Source organism: Miniopterus schreibersii (genome assembly GCF_964146895.1).
Source record: "Miniopterus schreibersii genome assembly, chromosome: 1".
NCBI classification, from domain to species: Eukaryota; Metazoa; Chordata; class Mammalia; order Chiroptera; family Miniopteridae; genus Miniopterus; species Miniopterus schreibersii.
In genome coordinates this window covers 1979746-2002319 of record NC_138101.1, presented here as the reverse complement: position 1 = coordinate 2002319, position 22574 = coordinate 1979746, and the positions used below count along the sequence as shown (strand labels likewise).

Below are 22574 nucleotides of genomic sequence, written 5' to 3'. Positions count from 1 at the left end.
CTCCCGGACCGCGATCGAGTCAGCCGCGCTGGAGACAGGCCGGAAGCGGGGCCGAGCCTTATTTCATAAATGCACCGCCCAGGACTCCCCGGGCTCAGGCCTGGCCGGCCCGCCTGGGGCGGTGCCGCAGAGCCAGGCAGGGGTTCGACGCCGCAACCCGTCACTCCGCCGGGGAACCCGGCCCGGGCGGCCCAGCCGGAAACGGCCGGGGGGTCAGTCCCCGCCCCGCTACTTCCGGTCCCGGGCTGACGCCATCAGTCGGCGCCGCCCTGCGTCATCGCCGCGCGCTGCTGCCGGTCTCCGGGCGCGGGAGAACATGGCGGAGGTGGGCCGGGTCGTCGTGCGCGACCCTGGGGCGCTGCTCCCGGGCGGCTTCTGGGCGGCGGTGGCCGTGTGGCTGGAGCGGCCGCAGGTGGTCAACAAGCGGCTGTGTGGCGTCCGCCTGGAGGCCCGGCGGACCGCTGCCCTGCCCGGCACCGAGGCCCGCGGCCCCAGGCCGAGCTCGGGCCCCGAGCGGGAGGAGCCGGCCGCGGCGGGATGCGGGTCCGAGGAGGGACCGGGACCAGGTCAGCGTTCCCCGGAGGGCGCAGGCCCCGAGGAGCCGCAGGGCCCACGGCGGCAAGGGGAGAGCGAGAGGGAAGCAGCCGCAGCACCTCTGCTCTCAGGGGCCCCGGGCCAGCCCGGCGAGGACGACTTGCCGGCCTTGGACCTGGACTCTCTCTGGGACGATTTCTCGCGAAGCCTCGTCGGCGACCATCGGGAGATGCTGGCTTTCCTCACAGGCTCAGGGGCAGGGTTGCAGCCAGAGGCTCAGCACGAGCTCGACGTGGTTCTCAGAACCATCATCCCGAAAAGGAGCCCGCATTGCCCGCTCGCTGCTCCGAGGAGGGAGATAGTCGTGCAAGGTAAGAGTAGTTGGGGTGGTGGGAGGGGGCCAGATAAACAAAGCCGGACGCTAGTTCAGGGGGCGAGGATAGGTTTGTAATTAGTAATATTACCTGCGTTAGGGAGACGAGTCCAGATTGCCCCGAACTCTTGATTTGTGACTGAGCGTTTTAAAGGGAGAATTGATGCGGGGGCGAGGGGGGCGTTGACGCACGTGAAACTCATCTGGGTTTGTTACCTGGTGCACGTGGAAGTTCAGCTCCTACCCACCCACAGGCAGGAGATGGGTCCCTTCTTCAGGTGTGGGCTGGAAGAGTCGGTTCTTTATGTCAGTCTTGAATTTTCTTTTTCTTTTTTTTAAATATATCTTTATTGATTTCAGAGAGAGGAAAGGAGAGAGAGAGAGAAACATCAATGATGAGAGAGTGATTGATTGAGCCCGCAACCTGGGCATGTGCCCTGACCCGGGATCCAACCCCGATCACCTGGATCCCAGGTAGACGCTCAACCGCTGAGCCACGCCTGGCCGGGCGTCTTGAATTTTCTCAGGCAGGCACTTTAAGGGGACCTAGGGTCGTCCTAGGGATGCAGCCTTGAGCTGTTGGAAACCATGTTAGTGTTGGTTCAAGTGCCTGTGGGCCAGCCTTGAGGCCTAATGGAGAAAGGGCTCATCAGAGGAGCCTGGCTTGAGTTTGGTCAAGAAGAGAATCTTTGTCAGAGGACGCAGTTAGATTAAAAAGCATCAGTTGAACCTCCGGTCATTGAAAAGGCACAAAAGGTACCTACTGTGCCAATTCCTTGCGGTGTCCTAGGGAGGTGGTTTGTAGATTTTTGTTGTTCTTGGAGGGGACTCGTAGAAATGTGCTTCTTCAGTACAGAGGATGGGGTCATTGATTGGGTGGCGTCTGGAAGGCTTGGGGGAGAAGGGCAAGGCGCAGTGGACATGGAATGACAGATGGGAGTTTAGCTAGGTAAAGAGATGCACGAAAAGGCTGCTCCTGGGGGTGCTCGCAGAGGCCGTCCTCTGGCTCTTGAACATAGCTCTCTGCATCTCAGAGTTGGCAGTGTTGGCCCTTCTCATGCTTCGAATCTCTCTGACTTCCTCTTCTGCTGCACTGCTTCTGCCTCCAGCTGGAGAAGTTTAACAGCTTTCACGGCTCATATGACTAGATGGAGCCCACCTGTACTCTCCCTCGCCCAAGGTCTGTAACCTGAACCACATCTGCGAAGTCCCTTTTTGCATGTAACAACATAGGCACAGGTTCTGGGCATTAGAGTGTTGACACCTTCAGGAGGTGGTTCTGTGTACACAAGCAGCAATGCTAAATCCCTCCCCTCCCCCTCAATACTGTCTGCCTCTGTGCCCCTGTAGGACACTTCCAGGTGTCCCCTCCTCCAGGAAGCCCTCTCAAACCTGACCCCGCCGTGCCCAGGCGGTATAGGAGGTAGTAGTTGTCAGCTGTGTGTGATCACCTTTTACATGTCATCTCTGCTAAACTGAGAGGGTTAGTGAATCAGTGCCCGTGAGGCCGTCACATGAGACCTCTGTGTTCCTAGATTGGCTTCCTGAGGAGAAGCAGGGCTACACTTCCTTCTCTTGGTGAGTGTGGACCCTGTGAACAACAAACAGCCATTTATACACAGGTGCCTCTCATGCAAACTGCACTTCAGGGAGACACTGGCATGGAACTACCAGCGGTGTGTTCCTGCCACCTGAGCCGGCCCTTGTAAAGGAGTTCCTGGAATCATTTCAACCAGCAGGACTGAGGGTTTCCCTATCCAGTGGGAGCTGTGCTGCTCCGACCAATTAATTAGAGGGACTGTGTTCTGACCAATCAGGATAGTGCCTTTTCAACCAGTCAAACTGTGATGCTTTGGAGCCCTTATTTGCATGAGGAAAGGCCAATCAGGGACCTGAGGTGTCCATATAAACCAGCTGCCCTCAGCCTTGGAAGCACTTTCCGTTTTTCCCAGAGGCTGTGTGCTCCTGCCTGGGCAGAAAGGGCAACTGTGGTTGGGCAGAGGAAGCGGAGCAGAGCCGCCTAGCCTGAGGGGACGGGCGCCTGGGCCTCCTCGAGTTGTGCTGCCCGCACAGCTGTGCTGCATCACAGTTGAGCTGTTTTGCAGCCCAAATTGGCGATGCCTGTGGTGAACTGGTGCCAAGGACCGTTGGTTGATGTGGAGCTAGTGCCCCTGTGAGCCCAGAGGGCCTTTGTTAGGACTGCTCCTACTGGCGCCGTAAAGGCTCCGTGCAGTGGCGAACAGGACAGAAGAGCCTGTCTGTCTTGGGCACTGTTGTGAGTAGGGTGGCGGAGGCCCTGGGAGACCAAAGGCACAGCACCCGATTCCTTATTATTGTTAATACCTCTTCTGTTAAGACACTGAATAAGCAGCTCTAACCTGTCGTCTGTATCTTTTTCCCCCAGATGTCCTCAATGGAACTGTAACTTTTTTACCTTTGGAAGAAGATGACAAAGGGAGTTTAAAGGTTAAGATGAGCAACGTGTACCAGATCCAGCTCTGTCACAACAAAGAAGAATGGTAAGAACCAGGTGACTGGCTCCTCTCGGTGTTTACTCAACTATTTCCTTAGGCAGCTGCAAGATCCTGGGCCACTGAAGAGCTAAAGGGGCTCTTTTAGGCAGTTAGGTTTGTGCGATTCTCTTCTAGTTGGTGTTTCCACATATTTTTGTTCTAGTTGGTGCCTGGCCTGTGTGTGGTCACAGCCTGGTGGAGACTTTAGGGCCTACATTCCATGTAAGCACTTAGTTTTAGCAATGAAGTCAAATTCAGATCCCTTTATTATTACTCTCCATTACCAGGTTGTAAGAAATAATTGTAAGCTTTATGTCCTGCTGAGGCCCATATGATTTTAGATACAGTGGGTATTTAGGAATGCTTATTACAAAAGTAGGAGCTTAATAAGAAGCTTGGTTTACTTTCATCTGGTATTTTTAAATAAAAAAGCCAGACAAAGGGTAAAGTCATGGGTATGCTCTCCTGAGAGCCACATTCAGTCTGTACTTTCAGAAACAACCATGGGGAACTTGTCTATTTATCCAGAATGGCCTTTGCACCTGGTTTTGTAGGAAGCAGAGGAGTACGGTGGGAAGAGTTTGGTTTGGGGTCAGGTAGACTTCTGAGTTTCCCCACTGGTAATGGGACATGGTAGGCTCCATGGCCCTCAGTCCTCACACCTGTGAAATGGGTTTCATGATTGAGCCCCTGAGGAGGGGGTTGGGCTTCGTGTTGCAAGCTTAGAAGCTCGAAGGGAATACTCGGGCTGCCCAGGTGAAGCCTCTTGAGAATCGTTAGAAGGGTACCCGAGGGTTGTGTCCTGAGGTCCTTTCTTCTCAGCATGCTCTTGTGGGGAGGGAGGACGGACCCTGTGGTTTGCTGGTGGTGGTCACTGGTGGCTGCTGACATCAAGCCATTCAGTGACCATTGACGGGCACGTCTGTGCTCGGGTAGGTAGTGACACTGTTGGCCAGTCCCGATGGTGGCAGGTGTTCAGTACGTTTGCTGGGTTGGAATCCCTTTCTCTGCTCTTTGACTGGCTGCTCTCCATCTCTCCAGGTTGACATTTCCTGTCATCACCCCACTGGGCAGCTGTTACATTCCTTTAAGTAGGTCACACTTTGGGGGCGGGTTCGGTGCCTTCTAAGCAGAGCACACATTAAACGGATATGTGATGGGTGTGGAGTGTGGCACTCCTCGTTGGCCTCTGTCTCCAAGGGGTGGGTGGCTGGCTGGCTGGGGGGGGTGGGGGTGGGGGAATGTGTCTGTCTCCCCACCACCTGCTGGGCCCTGGAGGACGGTCGTGAGCAGGGCTCTGACATCAGGTGGTGCTGAGTGCCGTGCAGAGAAACAAGAGGTGAAATGGTGAAATGGGTCTGTTTCTATGTTTCCTCCTTAGCAAAGGCAGTGTGTGCCGGAGGGGGGTGGGGAGGCCTCGGAGACAGGCACATCCGGAGAGGCCTGAGTGGATGAGGGAGTAGGTGCGGTGGACCTCTGGGGACACCCTGGGAAAGCACGAGGCCCAGGAAGAGCAGGTGAGGCCTACAGAGGTGCCCCAGTCTTGGCAGGAGAGCTTCCAAGGCGAGGGGAGGGAAAGAGGGAGTATCTGGCGTCCTGCCCTAGCACTGTCTCTTACTTACCAGAGTCGGCTGTGTCCCTCTGATGCAGGTGGTGGCAGAAAGTCTGACAGTTACCTTTCTCACCAGACTGGCCAACCACTTGCCCTTGTCCCCATGCCTGTCTCCAGCTCCACCCCTCATGCAGCCGCCCAGGCTCCTGCCTGTTCTGAGGGCCCCCGTTGAATGCTGCCCCCCTTTCTGATGCTCTCCCTTCCCCTGCTGCCCAGTTCGCAACCTCGGGAGTGTTGTGATCTGGGCCCTGGGGTTGTGGAACCTGCTGTTGATCAGGCAGTGCCAAGAATCGGGGCAGAGAAGCGATAGCCAGGCGGGAGCTGTGACCTGGCCTTATTCTGGTGCTGGAACACAGTGGGCAGAATGGCCTGGAACCGCACAGGGACTGCGTGTGTGTCCTTAGCTCTGTGCTGAGCCCTCGGCTTCCTGGCCAATAAATACCTGGTGGACCAGTGAACTCGCGTTTGAGTTGCACATATGAGGATATATAAAGAACAGAAGTGTTAGGAAAATCCACAGACATTTTAGAACCTGGCAGGTTGGTGGATGGAGCAACTTGGTTATTTGTAGCCCATCCTTCTGATGGACTCATAGGCTGTGTAATGCATTTCAACAGTGTTTGCAAGAAAAGGGGAATTCTCTGCTTTTTAAATGTTTTTCTTTGTGAGATGGAAAATTCTGTAGTGCATTCCAGGTTGTTTTGGGCAAAATATTTTGTAATTGTAGCTGTCTCTTCTCTCCTTTTGGTAGATAAACATGTAATTTATTAAGAATGAGACCAGCACTGCTTACTTGTGTCTTTCTTATTTTTAAAGGTTCATATCTGTTTTAATTTTCTGTCCAGAAAGATGGCATTCGGATGGGATTGTTTATCCCAAACCCGCCTGGCTCGGACAAGAGCTGTTGGCCAGGCTGGCCAGGTGGTGTGTGGAGAGCAGGAGGAGTGGGTTTAAAAGCACCCTGTCCCTCATCCCGATCCTGAAGTACAGCCGGGCCTACCAGGCTCTCAAAGAGAAGTACAGAGACATGGTCAAGGTAATTCCGGGGAGGCCGTCTGTCACCCTCACTTAAATGAGGTCATATGACCAGGCTGCACAGGTGGAACTGTTTTCCTGTACTTCTAGTTTTCCACAGGTGCAGACACTAAGAGCGCATCCAGCTGAGCCACGTGCGCACTGGGCCTTGATGCGCGTGCTTAGGGATGCAGACCATGAAAACATGGGCAGCTGTGTCATGGGAAAGAATTATTTTTTTTTGCACATCACTAAGTTTTTCAAGAGAACAAGGGAAATACTTAATTTAAAATAATTGAATGTTAAGTTACTAAATTACCCTAATTTTTTGGTATAAACTTAAAGATAGTTTAAGAAAACACAAAGTTGAAGGATAAAGTATATACTTACAAAAAGGAGAAATGTTATAGCATGTCTTTAACCTTATATTTAAGATGCAGAAAGAAGGTAACAGCAAACACATGTGTTTATACCCAGCTTAATAAAAGCCTAATTAACGCAGCCGAACCTCCTTTTACTCTTCCTAGTTCACATCTCCCTCCCTCCTGAAGTAGCCACAACTTACCATTTCCATGTATTTTATTTGATCAGTTACTATTGCTGTGTAACAAAGCACCCTAAAGTCACAGGCTTGGGATAGTAACCCTTCCTTCCTGCTGAAGCCTGTGTAGGATCCCAGATCCCAGCCAAGTAGTCCTTGGTTATCTCATTAGCTCTTCAGTACCTTCAAGAAGGGACTTCCATGTTCTTCCAGCTCTTAGAATTGCCCTTAGTGGGATGGTTCATCTGAACTGTCGGATCCACTCCGACTGGAACAGAAATCTGAACATTTAGCATCGGTCATGGTTTTCCCTCTTCTGCCGGAAACCCATTCTACGCCTTGATAATGTTAATTGTGAAACCCCACCCTTGCAGATCCAGTGGTCATCCCATGTGGTAGTTAGGACTTTATTCCTGCTTTACAGACGGGGGCACAGGGACAAAGCTGAGGGGTCCACCAGTCACTGCAGTGGGAAGGCCCGAGCACTGGTCCCCTGACCCTGCTCATTCCGCATCCACCCTTGCTTTCTGTTGGTCATGCTCACCAGATAAGTGACCAGGCGGGTATAGCTGAGTGTTTCCTGTGGTGTCCAGTTGCATTACCTAAACAGCTACATACATTGTCTTTATGAGAAAGTCTTGCCTCGGGTCGCACTGCTCCTGACGTGTCCTGTTACACAGATCTTTATACAATGAGATTTGTCTTTATACAAGTCTCTTACTGCAAGAGACTGAATGTCTGCCTTTGGAACAAGTTTATTTTTTAAAAAAGTTTATTGCATCATTAGTCCAGTGTGACTTGAACCTTATGGATACTTTAATATTGAGACGTGATTGCAGGTAGGAGAATAAACCATATTCTCTGAACGATCTTTTAGGTGTGGCCTGAAGTGACTGATCCTGAAAAGTTTGTGTATGAAGACGTGGCTATTGCTGCCTACCTGCTGGTAAGAACGCACCTAATCCAAGCCTGTGTGGACCCGGAGGGAGGGGGCCGCTGGCAGGTGCTGCCCACAGCAAACAGCATTTGTCAAATACCAATCTTAGGGTGCTTCCACTTCTGTGTGCCGAGGCTGGTTACACAGGTGGGCAACCTAACTAGGAATTCAAGCTGAACCGGCACTTCATAGGTACTAGTCGGCATGCAGATGCTGGCGGGCATGTAGGAGCCCCTGACGGGAGCTGTCTGGAGGACATGCCTTCCAGCTCAGCCTTTGGGGCCCTAACTGTGGATCGTTCCTTAGCCAGTTTGCCTACCACCTGCCTTTGGACATGCCCTGAAACTCACTAACCTTGATTTTTTTTTTATTTAACCTATAAAATGTTTAGGCGTGTTCTAGTATCCTCTCAATGGGAGTTGTCTTTATGGAAAGAGCATGATTTTGTTTTATCAGTGTGTACAAACCTTGAAGAATTAAAGAAAGCATGAAGGAACTAATCTCGAACTGCTCCCCAGAGATGACCCCTTTAATGTGGAGTCTCGCTGACAGGCCCCACTGCCCCACGCAGTGTCGGGCAGGAGTGGGGCCCATTCACCAGCCCTGCCCACTTGCACATCACCTGTGTGGCAGCCCAGGACCTTGGGCCTCCCCATCTGTTCTGAGAGCATGAGTTCGAGTCCCACGTGGGTCTTATCTGAGTTACTCTGGGTTAGAGTGAATTATAGACTCTTTTGTTTTTCCTATTAGGTTTTATGGGAAGAAGAGAGAGCCACGCAGGGTGTGGCAGTCAAGCAGTCCTTTGTGGACTTAGGGTGCGGAAACGGTCTCCTGGTGCACATCCTGAGCAGCGAGGGGGTAAGGCTGGTTCAAGGCGTTTCCAGGACCGTTTTTAGAGTGACTTCACATCTAGCACAGGGTCACAGATCTTTCCCGCTGGTGCGACCTGGATTTGGAGTCAGCTTGGCTGTGAGAGTGGTGACCAGGGTTTCTGCTACTGTGCAGAGTGGGCCATTTGTGCAGCAGGAAGGTAGTGTCCTTAGACTAGAGTTGTTCTCAGGCATGTGCCAGGTGCGCCTAGGAAACCATAGGCTTCAGCAGCATGTGGGTTTTGCTGTTAGGTTTTCTTGGAAAACCCACCATTTCAAGGCGCTGGAGGGAGGAAAGGGGAAGGTGGGTTCTGCCTCAAGAAGCTGAGTCCTAGCTCAGAGGACAGTCCCATGCACCCAGGCCACTGTGACACTGCGATGTTAGCGTTTGCAGCCACTGTCGGTTAGTGAGGCCGAGGCAGTGAGTGCTTAGGACAGCTCCTGGCACAGGGCCGCCTGGAGCTCCCGCCACCATCTCGGCCTTCCTGGCCAGTCCAGTGCACTACCATGGTCACCTGGTCCAGCTGACGGGTTCAGTGACTTCACACTCAAGGGGAACAGCTGGGATTTGAAACCCAGTGGTGACCCCAAGGCTGATTTCTTTTCCAACCGTGGTCTCTGCCTTACGGTTCAGACATGTTTGTCCTCACTGTGGGAACTTGGAGCAGGCTTGTCACAATGTGCTTTGGAATTGCTTTACAAGAAAGTAATTTGTAACCCCTATAAACAGGTTGTCTGGGTGTTAGCATATTTAGGTGTTGACTTGGAAGCGGCTGGGTGGAGACAGCAGGGGTGGGGGTCATGAAATGGATACAGTTACCCTGTGAGAGCTTGAGTGTGGTCACTATGTGCCTGGTAAGAACCCACCTGGGAGGACTGGGCTCATTAGGGTGGGTGAGCTGGAGGAGCCCAGCCTGCTGTATGACCTGGACGGAGAGCCCAGAGGGCAGCTCCCTTTCTAGGCCTCTCTCCTGGGCTCAGCCAGAGGGGTTCCAGCGCCTCCACTTGGCGGCGTCTTGGCGAAAACCAACGACCACTAGCGGAGTGCAGGTTCCTGTCTTTGCCTTCAGGGCATGTCGCATCCAGCAGTGCCACAGGCCTCCTGTACTCTATGCTGATGGCAGTACCTGCAACTTTAATTTGCCCTTGTAATTTATTGTAAGTGCACTTAACCTTCGTCTCTGAAATTTTCAGCATCCAGGCAGAGGGATCGATGTTCGCAGAAGGAAGATCTGGGATGCGTATGGGCCACAGACTCGCTTAGAGGTACCGACTCTCTTCATTCTCCTCCTCTCCCAGGGTTGTGCCTCGTGACTGTGGTTCCCACGAGTATATTTCTGTTGTAGGCCAATTGAATGCCCACCCAAACCATTCACATTAATCCGAGTAGCCTGAGGTTTGGAAAAAGGATGAACCTGTAGGCTTCCCGAAGCCTTGTGTTAGGTTGAAGAAAGGACGCTGACTTCTGGAGCCGGAGCTGTGTCTCCTCTGTTGGGTCTGCCGCAGGGGACTCTGCATCTTCTGTGGGTGCTGGGTACTACCTGGGGGTGGAGGGCCGACTGGTGAATGAGATGAGGGTGGTTGAAATGAGACTGGGCTGGGATGTGGTGGTCGGTCGGGCAGACGTAGGGCTGCTGAGTCATCTAGTATCCTGGTCTCAGCCCATGACGGTGGGCTGGAGTGTTCCCAGGTCACTCGGTCCTAAGAGCCACTTGTGCTGGTGCCCATCAAAGAAAGAGCACCATCTCCCTGAGGGTGGAGGTGACCAGTCACTGCCTCAGCAAGTCTGCTGCCGAGTGTTCATGACTGTGGGTCCCTAGTCCAGGCCTCCAAGCCGGCTGGGGAGCACTGCAGTAGGGACCATATCCTTTCTCTGGGGCGCGTGGGCACAGCTGTCTGTCCACCCAGTTCCTGTCGCTCAGCAGCCCGGATGATCTCAAGACCCCTGATCCTGGAGTTAAGTGCTCGGGTGTGTCTGGGACCTGGGTTCTCACCCACCAAGGGCACAGTGCTGATTTGAAACATGAAAAGAACGTTTACTTCTCATGGTGGAGAGTTGTCAGGAATACAGCTACATGCTGCCTGACGATGTCCTGGCCAGCCATGGTCCCGTCAGGTTGTAATGGGGCTGGAAGTTCCTGTTGGCTGGTGACGTAGCTCATAACAGCATAGCACAGCTCGTTTGTTACTCGCGTGTGGTGATGCTGTGTAGCCAAGCCCACTGCACTGTGGCCGCGTGAAAGCCCAGCACGTGTGGTTGCGTGCCCTGTGTAACATGAGATCACGGTGGTGACAGCTGTGCTGGCTTATGTACTGAATGTACGTCTCAGTGCTAGTCCAGTTGCTGCACAGCGGTAGCCGTGTTGCTTCAGCAGCTTCATCCATTCCATGCTCACCGTGTCTCAGTGTCACCATTTTCTCCTGTGCCTGGTTTGATCTCGCTGGTTTGCAGTAGCCTCACTGATGTTTTGAACCTGATTTCAGGCATATCCTTTTACCTGTGTTTTCTCTGCCTCACTTTCTTTTAAAAGCTGAGGGTAATATTACAGACTTAAAGACTGAATGAAGCTCATTGCAGCTGCCTGACAGCTCTTATTTTTTCACTGTGTGTTTGCTTACGTAGTTGTACTTTATAGCAAATTAAAGCATTCTAAGTAACATTTCTGCTTATTTCCCTGGGGATTCATTCTTCAGCCTCAATTAAGAGTATTTTGAGTCGTTACATAGTGTCCCTTCTCTTTCCTGTTTTGACTGACAGGCTCACTTTTGAGACTGTTCATTTTGGTAATTAACGATGGTCTGTTATTTAGCAGAAAGGCCCCTGTTGAAAGTCCTTAAATTGTAAAAGCAAACGGCCTCCAGCTTGACTTCAGACATGACCAGGGTGGTTAACATGCCTGCTCAGTGGGTTGTCACAAAAGATCATAGCATAAAGCAGACGTTCGAGGCTGTTATGCACATACGTCAGCTTAGCCTGGCTGCTTTGCACTTGTCCCCTCAGGAGGCCACTCCTCCCCACATTCTGCCATAGGGGAGATGGCTTGTCGCCCCTCTCCCCCCCGCACCCCCAGCACCTTCTATGTTTGTGTGAAAGCAGCTCATTTTTAATTATCAAAAGATTCGCTCTTAGAAAAGTGTAATTTGTTTCTGTAGTGAGCACACTAGAAGTTGCCAGTATTTGGTGACTTTGGGGCAGACAGCAGACAGGTACGTCAGTTCCTCTCTCCTGGTCCTGGTTTCACCTTTCACCCAGGAGCCCGGAGCGCAGAGACCCTGCCGAGCAAGGCTGTGGTTCTTCTTTGGTTCGGCAGGGCCTCTGCCCGCCTGCTGCGTGCTTCCCCTCGGCAGCTCTGCGTTTACTGACTAAGCCTCAGTCTTGTTTCTGTGTTTCTGTCAGGAAGCTGCAATCACACCAGGTGATCAGACCCTCTTCCCTGACGTGGACTGGGTAATCGGGAACCATTCCGATGAGCTGACACCATGGATACCTGTCATTGCAGCCAGGTGAGCGGAGAAGTTGGCAGGGTGGATGGTGGGGGGGTGTTTGGTGCCTGAGCCTTGCTGTGCAAAACAGGAGCCACTAGTGCATATGCAGCTACTTCAACTCGAAATGTAATATAGTGAATATATTGGATTAAATGTAAAATTTCACCTATTTTACTATTTGAAATATGAACCCTAGGAAAAATGTACGTGGTTCACGCTCTATTTCTGTTGGACAGTGCCAATTGAAATGGGCTACTTTCTATATCCAATGGTACAAGATGTATCTTTTTTGGAAGTGGTGGGGTGTTTTGTTTTTTTGGGGGGGGTTGATAAAAGAAGGGCTTATCTTCAAAGGAAAAGTCTGTCAAGATCAAAGCAGTTTGCAGCACGATATTTGTGTCTCAGATAGTCGTGTGTGTCCATCGGGGCTCATGCCTCTGTACCAGAGACAACCTTATGAAGGCACCGGTCTCCTGCTGCCCCAGAAGATTGTTGCCAAGTCTCCTTTCTCCAGGCTTCCTGTGAGCCGTTCCACTCTCAAGGAATCACAGGGCATGGAGCCAACCATAGCCGCCTCTGCGCTGCCTTGATTTCTGATCCCCACTGAGACCTCAGTGCTGCGGAAAGTGAGACTGCAGTCGACAGGAGCAGCTGAGACGGGAAAATGTTTTGTGTGAAAGTCGCTAGCTGTGTCTTTCACTGGAGAGAGACACGGTGCCGCGTTGTTTCTGGATGTTAAGTTGGGGAGGGCTGTGTTTCACATGTAAACAAAGCGGTGTTTCCTGACCCACCACTGCTGGTGGCTCTGCTGGGTTTTCTGTAAGGAATCTGCTGAAGCCTCTGCTTTCTGTGCTCCGGGTGTTTTGAAGGTCTTCCTACCGCTGCCGTTTCTTCGTCCTTCCCTGCTGCTTCTTCGACTTCGTGGGGCGATACCGCCGGAGGCAGAGCGAGAAGACTCAGTACCGGGGCTACCTGGATTTCATCCAGGAGGTGGGGTCGACCTGCGGCTTCCGCGTGGAGGAGGACTGCCTGAGGATCCCTTCCACCAAGCGAGTGCGTCCCGTCCCCAGGGGGTGCTTGGGGACGGCGTGGTGGCCTTTAGGTGGGAGGCTTGGGGCCGTGTCACAGACCATAACAGACTCTGGTGTTGGGAAGGTGAATGTTCCCGAAGGCGCCTGTGCCGACCTCACGTCTCTGTCACTGCTGGGGTTTGGGGCTTCTCCTGCGCTCCTCCTCCAGGATGTCCTGGACCTCCTCTAGGCCAACCAAGGGACTTCCCTGGGCAGCTATCAGCTTGACCTGTTGCAGAGATCTGTTGATCTCTGTAGTGTTGTCTGAGGCTGAACACAACAAGTTCCGAGTCCTGGATTTGCAAATATTTGGCAGAATTAAAGGCTGTTTTGGAGGCTCAGAACAGTTTAACATATTCTCATGAATTCAGATTCACCTGAAATGTAATTGGCCAGGACGCCTTCCCTGTGACTACCAGGTGGTCAGGCAGGTGTATTCCTGGAGGGCGTCCACCAGCTGGCAGGAGGGGCCCACGGCTGGCTCGTTACTCGTTGCTATCGGTGCTCACTGCTCAGGATCATCCTGAGATTTCTGAAGGGCTCGTCCCCAGAGCCTTCTCATTGTCCTCTTACTCGCTCTCTGGTTTGGCAAGTCAGAGTCTTCCAAGGTTGGAACCAATTTTCGGAAACTGCTAAAGTTCGGGTCATGTAGGTGGGCACAGGGGTCCCACGGTGCATTTTTTTGTGTGTTACTTGTTCCTTTGCTACTTGTAGGCACTTGGACTATTCCCTAATGTCTCTGAGCCTTGGTTTCCTTGTGACTGGGTGGTTCGGGGTCAGATGCAGGCGTGGATGTCCACACACAGTAGACTGATTCTGCTCCAGGCATGCTCTTTCCCCACAGAGGGAAGTACCTGCTCTCAGTCACACGTGTTGCAGGTGCTGGAGCTGTGAGGGTGGCACTGATGTCACATCTGTTCTTTCCTGACCTGTCACCCCGGTTTTTAGTTGGTGCCCAAGGAGCAAGTGCAGATAGGCTGTGCTGGGCAGTGTCCCTGGATGGCCTCACTCCAGGGGCTCCTGAGGACGGCCTTTGTGTGCACACGTGAAGGAGGGAGGAGCACAGGCTGAGCATCCACCCCTTACCCAGTGCTCTGTAGGTCACACGCCTTCCCTTGTTCTGGTGAGGCCAGTACAAAGGCTGCTCCTTCAGTCACCCCTGGAAAGCTCGTAGGGTGACAGCAGGGTGAGTGTGGGGTGAGTGAGGGCTGGCAGGAGTGGAGTGTCTGGGACAGGGCACTGTTGGGCTCAGGGAAGCGAGTGTCTGCACAGATGTCCGTTCCATCCCTACACAGGTCTCAGTGGTTTCCTGGGTGGCTGCTGCTGTTCGCTATAAGGTCTTTGGAGCTGATACTAGTTTTTAAAGGGTTTCTTTCACGATAGATGAGGCTTTTTTGTAACCTGTCCTCTAGATGGAATTCTGTGGAGGGCACTTAAGCGCTGGAGAAGCTGACCCTACTTTTTCCGTGCAGGTTTGTCTCATCGGGAGATCTAGAACCTACCCTCCCACTGCAGAAGTATCCGTTGATGCACAGAGGACCCAGTACATCAGCCGGAGGGGCTGCCCTGGGGGCCCACCTGTGGAGGGGCCCTCCCCTGCCCCACCCCCACCCCCGGCTATTGCTGGCAGTGTGGATCACTGCCCCAGTCAGCACCGCGACAGCCACAGAGCCCCGGACGCTGGGGCTGAAGGACGCTGGCTGCCTGGGTTCCACCCGAGAGACAAAGCTGAGCGTGTGAGGAACTGTGCGGCCCTCCCTCGGGAGTTCGTTGACCAAGTGGTTCTGCAAGTGGCAGAGTTGTTGTTGGGTGGGAAGCAGTTAAGCCTAAGAAGTTCTCACAGCGGGAGTCTGAAGACCTGGGATCGAGGAGGTAAGGTCAGCACTGCCCCCCAGGCACTTCTAGGGTTCAGGTTCAGGCAGCGACTCCATCTCGTGTGTGATCGTTTTAGTTAAGTATATGTCAGACAGTGAGTAGGCTGCTTACACGCTCCTGCTTATATTTCCTCAAGTTCTTGTTGACAAATGGGACTTGGGCCGCCTCCAGGAGGAGTCTGAGGGCAGGTGGTAACGCTCAGGTCCTCAGTGAACCTTTACAGACGTTCAGGTCCAGGGTCTGCAGCTATTCACACTCAGTCTGCAGAATTGTCCAAGCAGAAGGCAGGTTATTGGGTGCAGAACAATGCCCTGTCCCCTGGAGTATGTGGTGAGGTTTCACAATTTCTCTGAAGGTCCCCAAACAGACATGAGGAGAGGGAGGACATTCTACATGACTGTTCTCGTAGAAGGGGTGCTGTACGGAAACCAGTGGTACCCAAGAGTGCGGGGTCCAAGGAGGACACTGTTCACCTGGTTGGAGGTCCCAGGGCTGTGGGTAAAGAGCCGTTTCCCTCCTGCTCCTCCGCGCTGCAGGGATCTCGGCCAGCCGCCAGGGGGCACTGTGATGCTGTCTGTCCTGGCCCAGCCAGAGCCCTGCCTCTGAGGTTTGGGGGTCACAGGGATATCGAGGCTCCCTCTTTCCGTCAGCCTGTCAGAACCACCTGGCTGGCCCTGTGGGTGGGACAGGCCCGGGAGGAGGGAGCAGCGGATTCTTCTGCCCCCAGCCTGGTCTTCCTCAGTGAGTGTAGTGCTTACGTTTGTCTTCATTTCATCCCATCCTGACTCGTGTCCTTGTGACGTAGCACCATTGAGCATGTCCCCTCTCCAGGAACGACCCGACCCTCTTAGTGTGCATGGGCAGGACACGGCAGCCTCTCCAGCGCAGCCTGGCTCAGGTGGCTGGCCACCTGCGTAACTGCAGACAGCCCAAGGTGTCATGGGTATTCTGTGGGTTGGCACCCCACCTCCTAGGTGTACCCCCCTGAGGCGGAGCCAAAGTAGAGGAAGGCAAGCTGTGTGGGAGCTCCCTAGTGGGGCCCGGTGGGACCCAGGGTCCCAGACCTCCGGGTGCATCTGAAAACGTGGAGTTTGACCTTCACTCCCAGGAGAGCCCTTCCCGCTGCCAAGTCCTTTGGGTGTGCCAGCCTGTGCCTGGGATGGAATACCCTCCTAGCAAGCAAAGATGGCTCTTTCCCGGGCTCGGGTGGATAGCTGGGGCTCTAATTATCATTTCTCAGCCCCCCCCACCCCCCGACATAGGAGTTATCTGGGAGCCGGGCACTGTCCTCCCCAAGGTTTGTTTCCATCAGTCCAGGGCTGGTCTGAGGCTTCAGCTGCCCCATCGGCTGGGGGAGGTGTGTCCTTGGCCTCTCAGCCTCCAGCTCCCACCCACAGGTGGTCTCTCTCTCCTTGGTCACTGGGATTAGTGACCGCCTCCCAGCCTGCCCCAGGTATAGAACCCTCCGTGTTTCCGAGTCCTGCCTGACTAAGTGGGTCTGTCCGTAGGACCTGATTGAGGCCTGGGGTCTCCCCTCTGCAGCTCATGGCTGAGGGACACAGGTGGGAGCTGGTCCCTGCTTCAGTTGAGTCCAGACACAACAAAGGAGTAAGGTAGCAGAGCTGAGCCACATGGCAGCCGCCAGGTTGCACGTGAGAGTCAGCACATAGAGCGCGTGGGGGCAGAGCCTGGGAAGGTGGGGAGGGCTTTTCGGGCCAGTGTTCAATTTTTTCCCTGAGACCCTGCTTCGTCAGAACGGGTTTGAGACAGTTGAGAGGTGGACTTGGAGGGTCAGTTATAGCAGCAACTCCAAGTGTAGCTGCTGACCCTTTGTGTCTGGGAGGCTCAGTTGTCCTGGGCTCAACTCAGGATGGGGCCACATGGGTGAGACAGTACAAGGCCCGGTGGGCAGCTTACTTGGAGCATCAAGGGGTGGCCCTGCCATGCAGTTCAGCCAAGGTGTAGCCTAAAGTACGTTAAATCTTAAGTGTCTGGTCTTTTCTCATGTATGTAAGGGATTGAGTTCATGGAACTAGACTGGTTTGTGCCCAGTTAACAGGTGTATAATAGCTTTCTTGCCATTTGGGGGAAACCCTGTTTCCAACAGAGAGCCTCTCCCTGGCAGAAGTGGCAGGCAAGCTGGACAGGGAGACCCTGCGGAGGCTGAAGCGGGAGTGTGGTGGTCTGCAGACGCTGCTGAGAAACAACCACCAGGTGTTCCAAGGTGAGCAGATCAAACCTTCAGTACCTACCTGGTTCCCAAACAGGTGAATACCGGCCTCCCTCGCCCACTTCTGCCAGACGTAACCCCTCAGCTCCTCATGTGTGGCCTGTGGCCTGCCACATGTTTCTGTGGAGTCCAAAAGCTCTGTGGCTGCTCATAGCCCCCCTGTGTCTCCACAAAGCCACCTGTCCTACCCAGCTTTCCATGTGCCCCACTGGTCCTCCCTCCTCTGGGCCCCCAGGTCCCAGGGGTTCTCCTGCCGTACTTGTCACATCCCCACCCCAGTTAGACCATAGCTTCCTGCAGGTGGGCCAGATCCGGGCCTGCAGCCTCAGTTGTGCATACCTACACTGCCCACCCACCCCCCGTGTGTGTACTGAGCTGGGTGTGCCTGCAGTGCCTTTGGGTGGCCTGGTTACCCTGTGGCGCTGAACTTGGTTTCTGTAGGATACATGCTGCTGTTACTGAGGGCAGGCCTTGTCAAGGGAACCCGGGTCTCCATGTTTGGGGTGGTTGCAGGAGGGTAGCCCAGGGCTGTGGAAAGGCTTCGAGGAGGGCAGCCTGCTGAACTGGAAGTCCCGCCTCCTTGGAGCTGGCAGGGCTGCTGGGATCTGCTGGGCATTGCGCAAGTCGTGGTCTGGGAGGCCCATCCAGCCAAGGGCCTGCTCTTGTTTTTCCCAGCACACTTCTCTGTTTGGTCTCATGACCTAGTATCTTTTTTCCATTTTAAACATGCATGTGTCTGATTGCTGCTAAGTGCAGTTTATTGGGGAGCGGGGGTAGGACATTTATTTTTGGAAATGCTGCTGAGTAGGAGGCCTGGGGGTGGGGCTCTGAGCAAGCAGTTGGCCTTGTCATGCGAAAGCTATGCTAAGCAGGCTTATCTGTGTGAGGGCTGCTTCTAAACCACTGTGGCTCCTCTCCAGTCACATGGACAAGAGTGAGGAGAAACGGCTCCAGCTCCAGGTACCCCTGGACTGCCACACGGAGGCTACAGTAGGCGTGAGGGGGGCACCCGCTCTGTCCCGGGGCCCCCATGGTGGGATGCACAGGAGCCAGCACTGCATGGTTGGCATGTGTGGTCTGTTGCTGCGCTCATGGCCTTGAAGGTGCCGGTGCAACTCAGAGACATGAGGCACTTGCCTGAGGCCTCCTGAGAGAGGAGGGGAGGGGCTGGCACCCAGGTCAAGAGGAACCAGAACAAGTGCTCCTGAGCACACGGCACTGTCCTGGGAAATTGTCCATAGTGATTTTCTGGAAGGGTCTTCAGCCAGCTCCTCAGAACACTGAGGTTAAGGGTGGTGTCTGCGGTCAAACGGTGAAGGGGACTGCATGGTAAGTTTCCTGTGTTGTTCAGGACCGGGGAGCATGCTTGTGAGGGAGGAAATGTTCAGAAGTGTCAGGGCCTGTTCTTGGGGTGTGGGGCAGCATGTGGCATCCGACCAGTCTCAGGGCCCCCGCCTCTGCCATCTCCAGGGCCCCCAACTGTCAGTGACCTCTCCTTAGGCCTTAGAAATCATAGCGGGGCCCCTTTCCCTGACCCTGCAGGCATCTCTCCAGAACTGAGGTAGGTGTTCTCTCGCCTGATCCTGGAGGGCAGGTCCATGCCCAGCTCTGGCCTCTGACCACCTCCACATTTCTTGTGAGCCTGTCCAAGCCATCAGGCTCCTCACTGTTTTGAGGTGCACACCCTGGGAGTCTTGCCTTCCACACACAGTAGGGCGTCTGGTCTCCCACAGGGTGCATGTCATTTTGTGCTGCGCCAGGAGGTGCTGCTGTGAGCACGGCCATGGACACTGATGTTTCCTTGATCCGAGCTTTCAGGGGAGGAAAGCTGAGGTCAGTGTCCTGGAAGAACAGCACCAGCCGTAGGAGGTCCCCCTTCGCCCTGGGAGTCTGAATCCCCCTCTGTGGCCCTGCAGTGCGCCTCTGCAGCTCCTTCCTGTGGATCCAAGAGAAAGTGTTTAATGTCAGTCTGCAGAGACACTCCTTTTGCCACAACAGGAGACGGTCCAAGAGCGAAGTCAAGCTTTAATTCGCACGTCTGCTCTTAGAAGTAGGAGAGTCAGGCTGACTCAATAAGCCCCCTTCATTTCCCTGGCCTCTCTGTCTCCCGGTGGTTTACAGCTTCCAGGGAAAACCGGGATAGGTTTAGTTGCTTTGGCCTCATTTCATGCAGAGTTGTCAGCACTCGGGAGGAAACGGCCAAGTGCAGGCTCATGGGGGAGTCTCAGCTGTGCAGGGCAACCCACTCAGGAGGTAGCTCAAGGGAGCCCAGCCAGTTGCCAGGGCCACAGCCCCCTGCCTCTCCCTCGCCCCCTGAGGTCCTCCAGCTGCCCAGCTCTGAGGTCCCCTGGAAGGCACAGGTCCCTCCCACCCCTGCTGCCATCTGCAGCCCCACCCCCACTGTCTGGGCGGTGATGCTCACCCTTGCTTACCTTTGGGCAGCTCTGGCTGTGGGGCCCCGCAGTCTGCCCTCCTTGTTGCCTGCCTGGAGAGGACCTCTACCTGCCGTGCTTGTCTTCTCACTTTGGCACGGAGATGTGGTCCTTGAGGAGTGGTGCCACTGCACAGACTGTGTTCGACTGTCCACTTGAATTCGGGCTAGCTTACGGCTGTCACCCTGGGTCCTCAGCCTGGTTTCTCACAAGCCCTTCCCCAGCACCGACCTCCCCATTCGTCCTCTCCTCTCACGGCTTGAGATCTCAGCCCTCATCCCGTGGGTGCTGGCTGCCGGGCTTGGGGGGGCCTCTAGGCTCAGGGCGCTGCCTCCCACAGATCTGGTGAATTAAGGGACTTGCAGGTTAACTTCCCGCTGTGTGTATTTGAATCACAGTTCTGAACGGGAGAGTGAACATTCGCGACTGGAGGGAAGAACAGCTGCAGAAGGAGAAGCAACTAGAAGCCAAGCGCAGGCTGTTCTCTAAGGCTTTCAAAACACGCCTCTGCTGGTTCTTCACCCACCACCCCGATGGCTGCGCTCTGCCCACTGACCGCTGCCCGTTTGCCCACGGGCCTGGGGAGCTGCGGCCACCTCCAAGTACCAAGAGGAAGAAGCAGCTTCCGTGAGCTGCGGGGGCCCAGGGAGAACGTGCTCGGCTCCTCTGTGATCCAGGTTTTGGGCTGCTGGTGCTGAAGCCACTTTCCTTCTGCCTCCCTCCGGCATTTGGTTCCATGGGCACGTCCCACGCTGCACAGACAGAAGCCGGAGAGGCTGAAGGCCCTCATGCCCCCACCCGGGCCTGGGCTTGTTTCAAATGAGGGAGCTGCCACATGGGTGCAGCACTTTATCCACGTGTGAAGGTTCTCAAACGTCTAGTTCAGGAGATGTGTGAAGTGCTTGGACTGGCCCTTTTTGGGGCACCGCCTGACCCGGATGTCAGTATGAGGGCAGGCTCACCCGAAAGTCAGCTGCCCCAGAGACCCAGCGGGTGAGCCCCCCTCTTTTCCACCCTTCCCCACTTACATCTTCTCCCAAGTACTGGTACTTTTGACCCAAGAGGAAAAAGTCCTGATGCGTTTCTATTTAAAATTATTTTTACAGTTTTATGCACAAGTCACATCGATAGACACTGTCATGGCCCTTGATTTTTCCACAGAACATACCCTGGTGACCTTTCCGTAGTGCACGTGTTCTCTGTTCATGCTTGAGCAATGGGGATAAACTCACTGCTTGCTCTCAGAGGCCTCAGCACCCTTGTGCCCCCCCCAGAGGTCGTTGCCACCTTGGGTGTCATATGCTGGCTGCTGCATTGTGGCAGCGCACCATGTGTTGGATGTGCTCTGCTGGATGATTGCTGACGGTCCGCCTGCCTGTGGCCTGTCCTAGACCTTGCCAGGCACAGCTCTGAGCCTGAGCATCTTGTGTGGAAGGTGGGATCTCATGAGCTCCTTACAGGTGATTCTGAGGGAACTAAGCCAGGCAGTTATTTTTCTTTTAGCTCCAAAGTTACCATTCTACTGTCTTCTGGCCTCTGTTTCTTTTTCTTTTTTTTTTAAATATATCTTTATTGATTTCAGAGAGAGGGAAGGAGAGGAAGAGGGAGAGATAGAAACATCAATGATAGAGTCATTGATCGACTGCCACCTGCACGCCCCCGACTGGGGATTGAGCCCGCAACCTGGGCATGTGCCCTGACCGGGAATTGAACCCTGATCACCTGAATCCTAGGTGACGCTCAACCGCTGAGCCATGCCCGGCCGGGCCTCTGTTTCTTTCTCCCTTAATTCATTTGAGAGAGGGAGAGAGAGAAACATCATTTGTTGTTCCACTTACTTATGCATTCATTGGTTAATTCTTGTATGTGTCCTGACCAGAGATCAAACCTACAATCTCGGGGTGTCTGGAGGATGCTCTGACCAGTGGAGCTACCTGGCCAGGGCCTCTAGCCTCCGTTGTTTCTGATACGTTAATCATGATTTTTATTGTATGCAATGTGTGCTCTGGCTGATTTTAATTTTTTTTTTAATCTTCACCCAAGGATATTTTTTCCATTGCTTTTCAGAGGGGGGGGGGAGGGAGGGCAGAGAGAGACATCAATGTGAGAGAGACACATTAATTGCTTGCCTCCCGCATGCGCCCCAACCGGGGCTAGGGATCGGCCTGCAACTGAGGTACGTGCCCTTGGCCAGAATCGAACCTGGGATCCTTCAGTCTGCAGCCTGACACACTAACCGCTGAGCCAAACTGGCCAGGGTAGAAATCTTAAATTTTGTATCTTCCTGTGCAGAGAGCTCAGTTCCATTTAGGGCTCGTTTATCATGAATCACAGATTTGGGGAGACTTGGTATTAGGCATTGATAGGACAGGTCTTTTTCTGTTCTGCCCTTATTGCAACTGGATTCCACGTCCTGTAGTCCAGTCCTGGACAGGTCCTCCTAAGTTGGGCCTTTCTGGGTTTCATGGGAAGCCAGGGCTCTCCCCAGCCCCCTAACTTGGCAGGACTTGAATTCCAAACTCTGTCTCCCCTGTGGCCTGTGGTTGCAGGCTCTGCTTGGTTATACTTCTGGCTCTTGTCTTGGGCCCTTCCCTTAGGGACCTCTGCCTGCTCTGTGCACTTCAGGAGTCAGCTGCCAAAGCACCTGAACAGAAAGGAGAGCCCAGGAGAGGCAGGACCCAGAGGGAGGCCCTCCAAGGTCAGCATGTTCATGCCCCTGAAGCCCTTGGCTGCAGCTGACCGATCTGTGTTGTCCAGTGTGGTAGCTGCTGGTCACTAGCCACTGAAAGTGTGGCTGTTGTCATTGAGCTGAATGTTTAATCTCCTGTGCTCGTGATTTCACTTAGTCACTAGCCACAGGTGGCTATTTAATGCACTGGACAGACCTTGCTGCTCAGAGTGTGAGCCTCGTCGGGGAGTTTGCTAGAAATGCAGAATTTTGGCGCCCGCCCGAGATCTTCACCATGGCTGTGTGGGACCAGCAGGCTGTTCCAGGTGCTCTGCAGGTGGTGGATGCTGTCAGCCGGCTGCTCCGTGCCCTTCCTGCCTCCAGGCCTTCTAGGCCGCCTCTGTCCAGAAGGCACTTCTC

The 22574-nt window shown here is 54.0% G+C and overlaps 1 protein-coding gene across 2 annotated transcripts; it reads left to right on the top strand.

Annotated features, from left to right (window-relative positions):
• The first annotated feature begins 309 nt into the window (after positions 1-309).
• Positions 310-21483, top strand: TRMT44 (tRNA methyltransferase 44 homolog). 2 transcript variants are annotated; one of them, XM_081118635.1, is made up of 11 exons: positions 310-905; positions 3312-3426; positions 5849-6068; positions 7465-7533; positions 8275-8382; positions 9588-9659; positions 11791-11897; positions 12749-12932; positions 14422-14821; positions 16932-17048; positions 19885-21483. In XM_081118635.1, the coding sequence occupies exons 1-11, from the start codon at positions 317-319 to the stop codon at positions 20115-20117; spliced, it is 2214 nt and encodes a 737-aa protein (XP_080974761.1). In that variant the 5' UTR covers positions 310-316; the 3' UTR covers positions 20118-21483. The 2 variants fall into 2 exon arrangements, with proteins under 2 accessions (XP_080974761.1, XP_080974762.1); XM_081118636.1 differs by lacking the exon at positions 310-905 and adding an exon at positions 2928-3033.
• The last annotated feature ends 1091 nt before the right edge of the window (positions 21484-22574 follow it).